Raw genomic sequence first — 12,500 nt, 5'->3', positions numbered from 1 at the left:
ACACACACACAGGTTATCAAATGGAATGGGGACCAAGTTGTTGATCGTGACTTGTGGGGACCGCCCTTTCTACAGGTTGCGGAGGCATAAAAACAATGAGGTAAAATGGCCACTGCCCAGTGGGCTCATACACGTCTTTAAATCTCTGGATTGATGAAGTAATGTGCTGATCATTCTTACTGGGAACCCTGGGGAAAAAGAGTTCATAGGGTTCATGGGCACCAAATGTAAGTCATTTTGCATAATTCACACACATTTGTTCGTGACTAGTGAGGACCATTTAAAAAAACAAAAAAAAACTTTTCACTAAACATGTTTTATGGGCCAAAGCTTAAAAATCACTTAGTCAGATCCATTCTGAAGATGCCTATCATTTAAAAAGGTTTCCCTTTAGGAGACCTGTTGTTTTGTCCCTATACCGTCGGAGCTCCCCTAAAGGTGACTGTAAACAGAGCGATGTCCCCATTAAGTAAGCATTGCCAGAACACACAAACTCACACACTGGTAAAGGTCAAAGTGTGTTCCGACAGTGGGCAGAAGTCGTTTTCTGGCTGTAGATCTGCTGACAGTGGATGCTGCAGACTTGGACCAGTTCTCCGCTGGTCTCACTGATCCAGATCCGGTTGGACTGAACCAGTTTAGATGATGGCGGCCAAGTTTAGATGATGAAGAATGCAATATCAGTGTAAATAGTAGTGGAGGGTAGAACACGATTAATGTGAGACACGACAAAAAGGTTTTAGTACCGTGTCCTCCAGACTACATAGAGCGGTTTTTTTCAACTTTTTCACACATTTTTTTCATTGAAAAAATCCCGAAGCACACCACCAGTAGATAATATTAAAAAATGAAACTCGGCAGTCGATATTAACATTAAAAAGTCGTTCTCACAAGTGTTAGATAGGAATTCAAACCATAACCAAGCATGCGTCACTATAGCTCTTGTCTCAAAGTAGGTGTACTGTCACCACCTGTCACATCGCTCCGTGACTTATTTATCCTTTCGCTCCTATTTTGGTAAATTTTTCTCTTTTTTAGGTATTTTCCTGTAGCAGTTTCATGTCTTCCTTGACCGCTATTCCCCAAACCCGTTTTGTTTCAGCAATCAAGAATATTTCAGTTGTTTTTAATCCTTCTTTGTGCGGACGATGTTGATTGTCATGTCATGTTCGGATGTACTTTGCGAACGCCGTCTTTGCTCAACAGTAAGTCTTTGCTGTCGTCCAGCATTCCGTTTTTGTTTACCTTGTAGCCAGTTCGGTTTTAGTTTCCTTCTGCATAGCTTTCCCTAAGCTTCAAGGGCTTTTCTTAGGGGCACTCACCTTTTGTTTATTTTTGGTTTAAGCATTAGATACCTTTTTACCTGCACACTTCCTCCCGCTGTTTCCGCCATTTACCATGCAAATAGCTACCAGCTGCCACCTACTGATATGGAAGAGTATAACGTGGTAAGTCTGCCGATCTCCAGACAGTACAGACACTCAACAACGGCACATTATTTGCGAAATAAAATTACTGGTCCACAAGAAATATTTTTAACCCAAATAGGTGAAATTGTGCCGCGGCACAGTGGTTGAAAAACACTAATTTAGGTGATGAAGAGTAACATGTGACGTTGCTGGGCATGATGAATGAAGAATCCATTCGAGGAGAAACGCTATGGACGGCTCAGAGACGAAACGGCACGTCTACCTCTGGCTCTAAGCTTTAAATGGCGGTAAATACTTGTCAGCGTTCACCCGGCAGCGCCCGCAGTGAGCAAATTAGTCCAAAAAATGGTGCCAAAGCACAAACAATAACACACCGTTTAAGTGTCTTTGCATGTGTTTCATGAAAACTATTTGCATCGTGGCCGACAGCGAAGAAAAATCCATCAATGAGCTGCACCGGTGTATAAGCCGCAGGGTACAAAGCATAGGAAAAAAGTAGGAGCTTATAGTTAGTTTACGGTAATCAATGTCTTGCTAATGCGATGAAATGTTTTTTTTTGCCACATTACTTCTGCTTCCTGCGTACAGTCGTCCGGGTGCAAAGGTCAGAGTTCAGGGCTGTAAATAGAAACGTGATGCTGGAGTGATGACGAAGGGGTTTTGGGGGGGTCAAAAGAGCGGGAGGTTTTAACGGCGTGTGTGTTGACAGCTGTTTGGGCTTTGGAGGGCAGCGCCACTGAGACTCCCCCTGACTAGCCGGTGGTCACATGACTCTGCCGTGTTCGCACCTAAAGCGCCGCACGCTCACCGCCTCAAGAGCAGTGCATCGGTCAGACTTTTAGCTCTGTGGCTAGCGCGCTCGTCTCTCATGACACAGGTAGGAGGAAAGCAGGGACTGGAGCAGGCGAGGTACACACGCCCAAATATGGCAGACTTCCCTTTTTTCATGAAGGATGTAGCCCAGTCATAAAGTGGTTATTAATGATAACCGCCACATTTTATAAAGTGGTTATTAATAATAACCACCACGTGTCATAAAGTTATTATTAATAATAACCACCACATTTCATAAAGTTATTATTATAACTACCACATTTCATAAAGTGGTTAATAATAATAACCAACACATTTCATAAAGTGATTAATAATAATAACCACCGCGTTTCATAAAGTGATAATACCATTATAACCACCACATTTCATAAAGTGATTATTAATAACAACCACCACATTTCATAAAGGGATTATTATTAATAACCACCACTATTCATAAAGTGATTATTAATGATAACACCACATTTTTGTTAAGTTATTATCATTAATAACCACCACATTTCATAAAGCGGATTATTATTAATAACCACCACTATTCATGAAGTGATTATTAATGATAACACCACATTTTTGTTAAGTTATTATTCATAATAACCACCACATTTCATAAAATGATTATTAATAATAACCATCACTTTTCATGAAGTGATCATTAATAATAACCACCACGTTTCATATAGTGATTATTAGTATTAACAACTACGTTTCATAAAGTGATTATTAATAATAACCACCACGTTTTATAAAGTGGTTAATAATCATAACCACCACTTTTCATAAAATGATTATTAATAACCACCACATTTCATAAAGTGATTATTAATACTAACCACCACATTTCATAAAGGGATTATTATTGATAACCACCACTATTCATACAGTGATTATTAATGATAACACCACATTTTTGTTAAGTTATTATTAATAATAACCACAACATTTCATAAAGGGATTATTACTAATAACCACCAGTATTCATAAAGTGATTATTAATGATAACACCACATTTTGTTAAGTTATTATTAATAATAACCACCACATTTCATAAAATGATTATTAATAATAACCATCAGTTTTCATGAAGTGATTATTAATAATAACCACCACATTTCATATAGTGATTATTACTGTCCAGGGTGTACCCCGCCTTCCGCCCGATTGTAGCTGAGATAGGCGCCAGTGCCCCCCGTGACCCCGAAAGGGAATAAGCGGTAGAAAATGGATGGATGGATGGATGGATAGTATTAACCACCACGTTTCATAAAGTGAGTATAAATAATAACCACCATGTGTCCTAAAGTGATTATTAATAATAACCACCACATTTCATAGAGTGATTATTAATAATAACCACCACCTTTCATATAGTGATTATTAGTATTACCCACCACGTTTCCTAAAGTGATTATCAATAATAACCACTACGTTTTATAAAGTGGATAATAATAATAACCACCACATTTCATAAAATAATTATTAATAACCACCACATTTCATAAAGTGATTATTAGTATTAACCACCATGTTTCATAAAGTAATAATAAATAATCACCACCACGTTTCATGAAGCGATTATTAATAATCACCACATTTCATAAAGTGATTATTAATAATAACCACCAGATTTCATAAAGTGATTCTTATAACCACCAGATTTCATAAAGTGATTATTAATGATAACACCACAATTTACAAAGTGATTATTAATAATAACCACCACATTTTATAAAGAGATTATTAATAACCACCACTTGTCATAGAGTGAATAATAATAATAATCACCACGTTTCATAAAGTGATTATTAATAAAAACCAACATGTTTCATAAACTGATTATTAATAATAACCACCTTGTTTCCATCCATCCATCCATTTTTCTATCGCTTATTCCCTTTGGGGTCGCGAGGGCTCTGGTGCCTATCTCAGCTACAGTCGGGCGTAAGGCGGGGTACACCCTGGACAAGTCGCTACCTCATCGCAAACCACCACGTTTCATAGTGATTATTAATAACCACCACATGTCATGAAATTATTATTATTAATAACCACCACATTTCATTAGGTGTTTATTAATAACTACCACATTTCATTAGGTGTTTATTAATAACTACCACATTTCATAAAGTGATTATTAATAATAACCACCACATTTCATAAAGACAATAATAATAACCACCACATTTTATATCGATTTTTAATAATAACCACCACATTTCATAAAGTGATTATTAATGATAACCACCACATTTCATAAAGTGAATTATTAATAATAACCACCACATTTCATAAAGATGTTATTAATAATAGCCACCACATTTCATATCGATTTTTAACAATAACCACCACATTTCATAAAGTGATTATTAATGATAACCACCACATTTCATAAAGAGGTTATTAATAATACCCACCACATTTCAGAAAGTGAATTATTAATAATAACCACCACATTTCATAAAGTGATTATTAATGATAACCACCACATTTCATAAAGTGGTTATTAATAAAACCCACCACATTTCATAAAGTGATTATTAATGATAACCACCACATTTCATAAAGAGGTTATTAATAATAACCACCACACTTCATAAAGTGAATTATTAATAATAACCACCACGTTTTATTAAGTGATTAATAATAATAACCACCACATTTCATAAATTGATTATTAATAACAACTACCACATTTCATAAAGTGATTATTAATGATAACCACCACGTTTCATAAAGATATTATTAGTAATAACCACCACATTTTATGAAGTGATTATTAATAACCACCACATTTTATGAAGTGATTATTAATAACCACCACGTTTCATAAAGTGATTATTAATAATAACCACCACATTTCATAAAGACGTTAATAACCACAACATTTCATATCGATTTTTAATGATAATGACCACATTTCATAAAGGGATTATTAATGATAACCACCACGTATCATAAAGTGGTTACTAATGATTACCACCACATTTCATAAAGTGGTTATTAATAATACCCACCACATTTCATAAAGTGAATTATTAATGATAACCACCACATTTCATAAAGAGGTTATTAATAATAACCACCACACTTCATAAAGTGAATTATTAATAATAACCACCACGTTTTATAAAGTGATTATTAATAATAACCACCACATTTCATAAATTGATTATTAATAACAACTACCACATTTCATAAAGTGATTATTAATGATAACACCACATTTTGTAAAGTGATTATTAATAATAACCACCACGTTTCATAAAGATATTATTAGTAATAACCACCACATTTTATGACGTGATTATTAATAACCACCACGTTTCATAAAGTGATTATTAATAATAACCACCACATTTCATAAAGACGTTATTAATAATAACCACTACATTTCATTTCGATTTTTAATAATAATCACCACATTTCATAAAGTGATTATTAATGATAACCACCACGTTTCATAAAGTGATGACTAATGATAACCGCCACATTTCATAAAGACGTTATTAACAATAACCACCACATTTCATAAAATGAATTATTAATAATAACCACCACATTTTATAAAGAAGCTATTAATGAGAACCACCACATTTAAAATCGATTTTTAATAATAACCACCACATTTCATAAAGTGACTATTAATAATAACCACCACATTTCATATCGATGTTCAATAATAACCACCACATTACATAAAGTGAATATTAATGATAACCACCACGTTTCATAAAGTGATTACTAATGATAACCACCACATTTCATAAAGACGTTATTAATAATAACCACCACATTTCATAAAGTTAATTATTAATGATATCCACCACATTTCATGCTAGGAAAAAAATACAAAGATTCAAAACGATCAAAAGCCAGGACTACAAATGTGAACGTATTAAAGACGCCATCCAATTCCCGCCGTCACTCCTCTCGCCAGTCATTGATGACTGCCGCCAGTGCGACAGCCGAGGTCAAAGGTCATCATTTCCCGTTTGTTTTTCTTTTTTTCAGATCTCGCCGGGCAGCAAGGCGGCGCTCGCCAACCTGGTCCAGGGCGACGTCATCGTGGCCATTGATGGCGTCAGCACGGAGGGCATGACTCACCTGGAGGCCCAGAACAAGATCAAGATGGCCACCTACAACCTGGCGCTCACCATGTCCAAGTAAGAGCTCAAAGATGGCCCACATGTCCACTCCTGTCTCTAGTGGCGCACTTGGGTACTACACCTCGGGCCCTCCTTTACTAACACCCAAACATCACTCAGTAAACAGTGTGTACCAGCTATAAAAAAGTGTGTACTTTAAGTGTGTAATATAGTGTGTACTTTTAGTGTGTACAATCTATGAAACAGTGTGAACTTCAAGTGTGTGTCAAAGTGTAATATAGTGTGTACAAAGTATAAAATAGTGTGTACTTTTAGTGTGTACAATCTATAAAATAGTGTGTACAAAGTATAAAATAGTGGGTAGTTTTAGGGTGAACAATGTATAAAATAGTGTGTACTATTAGTGTGTACTAAGTATAAAATAGTTTGTACTTTGGGTGTGTGTTAAAGTGTAATATAGTGTGTACGAAGTATAAAATAGTGTGTACTTTTAGTGTGAACAATGTATAAAATAGTGTGTACTATTATTGTGTACAAAGTACAAAATAAAATGGTACTTATACTTAGTTTTTTTGTGTATTGGTGTGTTATTCTTGCATACTTATACTTAATCTTTTTGTGTATTAGTGTGTTACACCTGTGTACTTATACTTAGTATTTTAGTGCATAAGTTTTTTATATTTGTGTACTTATACTTAGCCTTTTGTGTATTAGTGTGTTACACTCGTGTACTTATACTTAGTCTTTTTATTTATTAGTATGTTACTCTTGTGTACTTATAATTAGTCTTTTTAGTGCAAACGATTGTTGCACATGTGTACTTATAATTAATCCTTTCGTGTATTGGTGTGTTACACTTGTGTACTTATATTCAGAATTTTTAGTGTTTTACATTTGTGTACTTATACCTAGCATTTTGCGTATTAGTGTGTTACACTTGTGTACTTATACTTAGTCTTTTGATGTATTAGTGTGTTACACTTGTGTACTTATACTTGGACTTTTGTGCATTATTGTATTACACTTGTGTACTGATACTTAGTCTTTTTATGTATTATTGTGTTGCACATGTGTACTTATACTTAGTCCTTTAGTGTATTAGTGTGTTACACTTGTGTACTTATATTTAGTTGTTTTAGTGCATAAGTGTTTTACACCTGTGTACTTACACTGAGCCTTTTTGTGTATTTTTGCTTTACACTTGTGTACTTATACTTAATCCTTTGGTGTATTAGTGTGTTACACCTGTGTACTTATAACTAGTCTTTTTTGTGCATAAGTGTTTTACATTTGCGTACTTATACTAAGCCTTTTGTGTATTAGTGTGTTACACTCGTGTACTTATACTTAATTTTTGTGTGTGTTAGTGTGTTACACTTGTGTAGTTATACTAAGTATACTTAAGTGTTTTACATTTGTGTACTTATACTTAGCATTTTATGTATTAATGTATCACACTTGTGTACTTATACATGTTTGTTTTTTTGTGCATGAGTTTGTTGTACCTGTGTACGTGTAATTAGTCCTGTTGTGTATTAGTGTGTTACACTTGTGTAAGTATACTCAGCCTTTTGTGTATTAGTGTGTTTCACTTGTGTACTTATACTTAGTCTTTTTAGTGCATGAGTTTGTTGCACCTGTGTACTTGTAATTACTCCTTTTGTGTATTGATGTGTTACACTTGTGTACTTATACTTGGGCTTTTAATGTACTAGCGTGTTACACTTGTGTACTTACACTTGGTCTTTAGTGTATTAATGTATTACACTTGTGTACTGATACTCTTTGTGTATTATTGTATTGCACATGTGTACTTATACTTACTTTAGTGTATTAGTGTGTTACACTTTTGCACTTATACTTAGTCTTCTTATGATTTAGTATGTTACATGTGTGTAGTTATACTTGTTTTTTTGTGTATTATTGTATTATACTTGTGTACTTAATACTTAGTCTTTGTAGTGCATAAGTCTTTTACTTTTGTGTACTTATACTCAGCCTTTTGTACATTGGTGTGTTACACTTGTGTGCTTATACTTAGTCTTTTTATGTTTAAGTGTGTTCCACTTGTGTATTTATATTTGGTATTTTGTGTATTAATGTATTACACATGTGTACTGATACTTAGTCAGTCTTTTTGTGTTTTATTGTGTTCCACTTGTGTACTTACACTTTAGTCTTTTGAGTGCATATGCAGTACATTCCCACTGAGAAGGCCAGTAAACTGTAGTACACTGCAAAGAAATACCAGGAACCACTGAGGGTAAATACTAATATCCACCTTCAGGAACTAAGTACATTGTGCGTGTACTTTTTGATGTTGACCTTGAAAAGGGACAAGCGGTAGAAAATGGATGGAAGCTCGTTTGGACTTCATGTGTGTCCATGCAGGCAGTGCATGGTGGGTAACGTCCGGCTGGCCAATCAAAATCCAAGCAGCAGTTTGCTTGCAGATTTTGATCTTTGCCAAGTTCTCACAAGTGTCGTCTTTCTGCGCGGGCAACCGATCGCGGCCTCTGTCGTGGTCTTTGTCTCTGGCGGCCCGGGAACATGAGCTCCCGGGGTCGGGAAGGCCGAGGAAGTAATAACATAGAAGAAGAAGTAATAACGTGGAAGAAAAAGTTGTGAGATCTGAGCGAGATACGAAGACATTATTGTCCCCGCGGAGCCCAGGGGGAGGGACGTGTCACATGACCTGCAGATATTGAGGTCATGTGACCCAGAGGGTCTCCCGACTGAGACGAGAACACGCGTACGTGGCGTTGCCTTCAAGGACCTGCTGCCTCGTGAATAATCATCATCGATTTTATAACATCAAAGGAGCTACACTCTGAACACCCCCCTCCCCACCCCAAGATGGCCGCCGCGCCGGCGTGCAGGTGGCCTCCCCGGTCGGCCCGGAGCTGTTTGACGGATGAGATCTGATAAGTTGAGCGAGGAAATGAACGTCGGCGCTCTGAGCTCCGAGTGCGGTTTCATAACGGCAAACGCCACGGGCGACAGCGATAACGCGCCGCGCTGAGGATGAGGAGGGATTTTAACCCCTCTCCCCCGCTGAGCGCGCCGGTGTGTTCCGTGTGACAGGCCGCCATCTTTGACCTCCGCTGACACGTGGCCGTCTTCCACACGTCAGGGTCGGCACCTGCTTCTAGAGGGGGTTGGTGCTAGCGGGGTGTATAATATAGCCAGTAAGAGTCATAGATGCATGGCATTCTGGGTAATTGTTATGTTGCGTTTTGAATGTGTTACAGAGCCGATGTTCTCCCGAAATGTGTTTGTCATTCTTGTTTGGTGTGGATCCACAGAGTGTGGCGCATATTAATAAGAGTGTTAAAGTTGTTTATATCACAACCTTCAGTATGATCTGTATGGATGTTGAACAAGAGCCCTGGTTTACACATAGTGCAAACAAAAAAAACCTACTCCGCCATTTTAAAAATGACGAAAGGGGATGAATCGCACGTGACGTCACAAATTTTTACCCAGCGGTAATAGTAAGCATGCGTTAATAATTTTGGGAAGCGAGTTTGACCCGGCAGTAATTCAAGGCAGGCGCATATTACATGCCCGGCGGCAATTCAAGGAAATACGGTAGTATCAGTATGATGTAGTATCAATATGACGTACTATCAGTATGATGTAGTTTCAATTTGATGTAGTATCAGTATGATGTAGTATCAATATGATGTAGTATCAGTATGATGTAGTATCAATATGATGTAGTGTCAGTATGATGTGGTATCAATATGATGTAGTGTCAGTATGATGTAGTACCAATATTATGTAGTGTCAGTATGATGTAGTATCAGTATGATGTAGTGTCAGTATGATATTGTATCAATATGATGTAGTATCAGTATGATGTAGTATCATTATGGTGTAGTGTCAGCATGATGTAATATCAATATGATGTAGTGTCAGTATGATGTAGTAATACATGTAGTGTCAGTATGATGTAATATCAGTATGATGTAGTATCAGTATGATGTAATATCAGTATGATGCAGTATCAGTATGATGTAGTATCAGTGTGATGTAGTATCAGTATGATGTAGTATCAATATGATGTAGTTTCAATATGATGTAGTATCAGTATTATGTAGTATCAGTATGATGTAGTATCAATTTGATGTATTATCAGTATGATGTAGTATCAATATGATGTAGTATCAGTATGATGTAGTATCAGTATGATGTAGTATCAATATGATGTAGTGTCAGTATGATGTAGTATCAGTATGATGTAATATCAGTATGATGCAGTATCAGTATGATGTAGTATCAGTGTGATGTAGTATCAGTATGATGTAGTATCAATATGATGTAGTTTCAATATGATGTAGTATCAGTATTATGTAGTATCAGTATGATGTAGTATCAATTTGATTTATTATCAGTATAATGTAGTATCAATATGATGTAGTATCAGTATGATGTAGTATCAATATGATGTAGTGTCAGTATGATCTAGTATCAGTATGACATAGTATTAATATGATGTAGTATCAGTATGATGTAGTATCAGTATGATGTAGTATCAATTTCTTTGTCCTTTGAGGTTCAAGCGTCCTGTCGTCATGCCGACTCCGAGGATGGACATCAGCTTTCCCATGATCCCTCACCAGCAGGTAAGCTCTGACCAGGAGAAACATGTCTTGACCTGTTTGTCCACAAGATGGCGCTGCAGGCTCAAAAAATGTGATTGGTTGACAGAAAGCTGCTGCGTGCTGATTGGTTGAAGGTTTGAGAACAAAGTAGTGACAGAGCATATGAACCTTCTAGTCATTTAAGTCAATTGTTGTTATTTACCACGTCATCAACCTTACACATCATGGAGAAAAGTATAAATAAACTTCTCCCCATATATTTATCATATATTAATAATCACAACAAGTTTATCATACATGAATAATCAGAACAAGTTTACCATACATTAGTAATCAGAACGTGTTTATCATACTGATACATTTTCTAATACATTTTAACAATAAATATAAATAAACATTTTTAAAAATGGATCATTGCAAAAAAACTAGGAGGCCATTGGCCAGGGGTGTCCAAAGTGCGGCCCGGGAGCCATTTGCGGCCCGCTGGTTATTTTTTAACGGCCCCACTGCACATTTTAAGAATACAATTGGAAAAAAAATTTAAAACATAAAAAGTGGTATAAAAGAGCAAACAGGTGAAATGTAACAAGAAATTGTTGCAATGCTTACTCTTATAACACAAAGCTGCCGTGCAGGCTGTTTCTTTCTTTAAAAAATAATAATGAATCAAAATCAACAACATTTTGAATTATTGATTACGTCACATTAAATATTCCACTTTTAAATATTTTTTGGGGAAAATGTTGCATATTTTGTGTTTGCCATATAAAAAACTGAGCTGTTTTTTTTTTTTTTAAAGAAGGGCCTAAAACATACAAACAAAAAACGTAAACAACAATAAAACTTAAAATTGACGATATATTTGAAGTTGATCTCGAGATTATTGTACTAAAAGTAAACATTAAAAAAAATGTATCATTTATTCTTTTAACACTTTAATGAGTACGACACTTTTGGATCCCCAATTATTTTTGTGTGATTTGTTTTTAAGGGTCATTGCTCAAAAAATAATAATGAATCAAAATCCAAAATTAAGGCTCCAATTATTATATAATTTAAAATATTCCACCTAAAAAAGTTATTGGGTGAAAATATTGCATATTTTCTGTTTTTTCCTTTTTTTTCCTAATGTTGATCTACAGATTTAAAACTTGAATAATAATGAAAATAGTAATACTGAATAATGAGACATTTTTGATGTTTTTTGGGACCAAACCCCTTTGGGGTCTCCGGGGTCATAACTGAGTAGAGGCCTAAATGTATATTTTTTATACATATATTGTATTGGTTTTTAAAACAAAAAATACTAAAGTGGCGCCCGCTTGCTTTGATTTTTCAGTGTGCGGCCCTCAGTGGAAAAAGTTTGGACAACATAAACTGCTATAGGCTACTCGGTGCTGGTAGCTACACAACAGCTAAGCACACAATAGCACACAAGCTAGACGTAATTTTGTCGCAGTGTAAAACGTCAAAACAAACAAGTACCAAATAATTATAGTCGTGTCAGAGTTAGTTTGTGACGAACC

The 12,500-nt window shown here is 35.6% G+C and overlaps 1 protein-coding gene across 5 annotated transcripts in view; it reads left to right on the top strand.

Annotated features, from left to right (window-relative positions):
- The window catches only part of LOC133559614 (LIM domain-binding protein 3-like), a 61,756-nt gene that overhangs the window by 20,012 nt on the left and 29,244 nt on the right, over window positions 1–12,500 (top strand). For all 5 annotated transcript variants that reach the window (XM_061911529.1, XM_061911530.1, XM_061911533.1 and 2 more), the window contains 2 exons: window positions 6,273–6,424; window positions 10,926–10,995. In XM_061911529.1, the coding sequence (XP_061767513.1) occupies window positions 6,273–6,424; window positions 10,926–10,995 (222 nt within the window). The remainder of the gene's footprint in view (window positions 1–6,272; window positions 6,425–10,925; window positions 10,996–12,500) is intronic.

Source organism: Nerophis ophidion, linkage group LG09 (assembly GCF_033978795.1).
Source record: "Nerophis ophidion isolate RoL-2023_Sa linkage group LG09, RoL_Noph_v1.0, whole genome shotgun sequence".
Lineage (NCBI taxonomy): Eukaryota > Metazoa > Chordata > Actinopteri > Syngnathiformes > Syngnathidae > Nerophis > Nerophis ophidion.
Note: the sequence above shows the minus strand (reverse complement) of the source record. Positions and strands in the feature narration are given on the sequence as shown.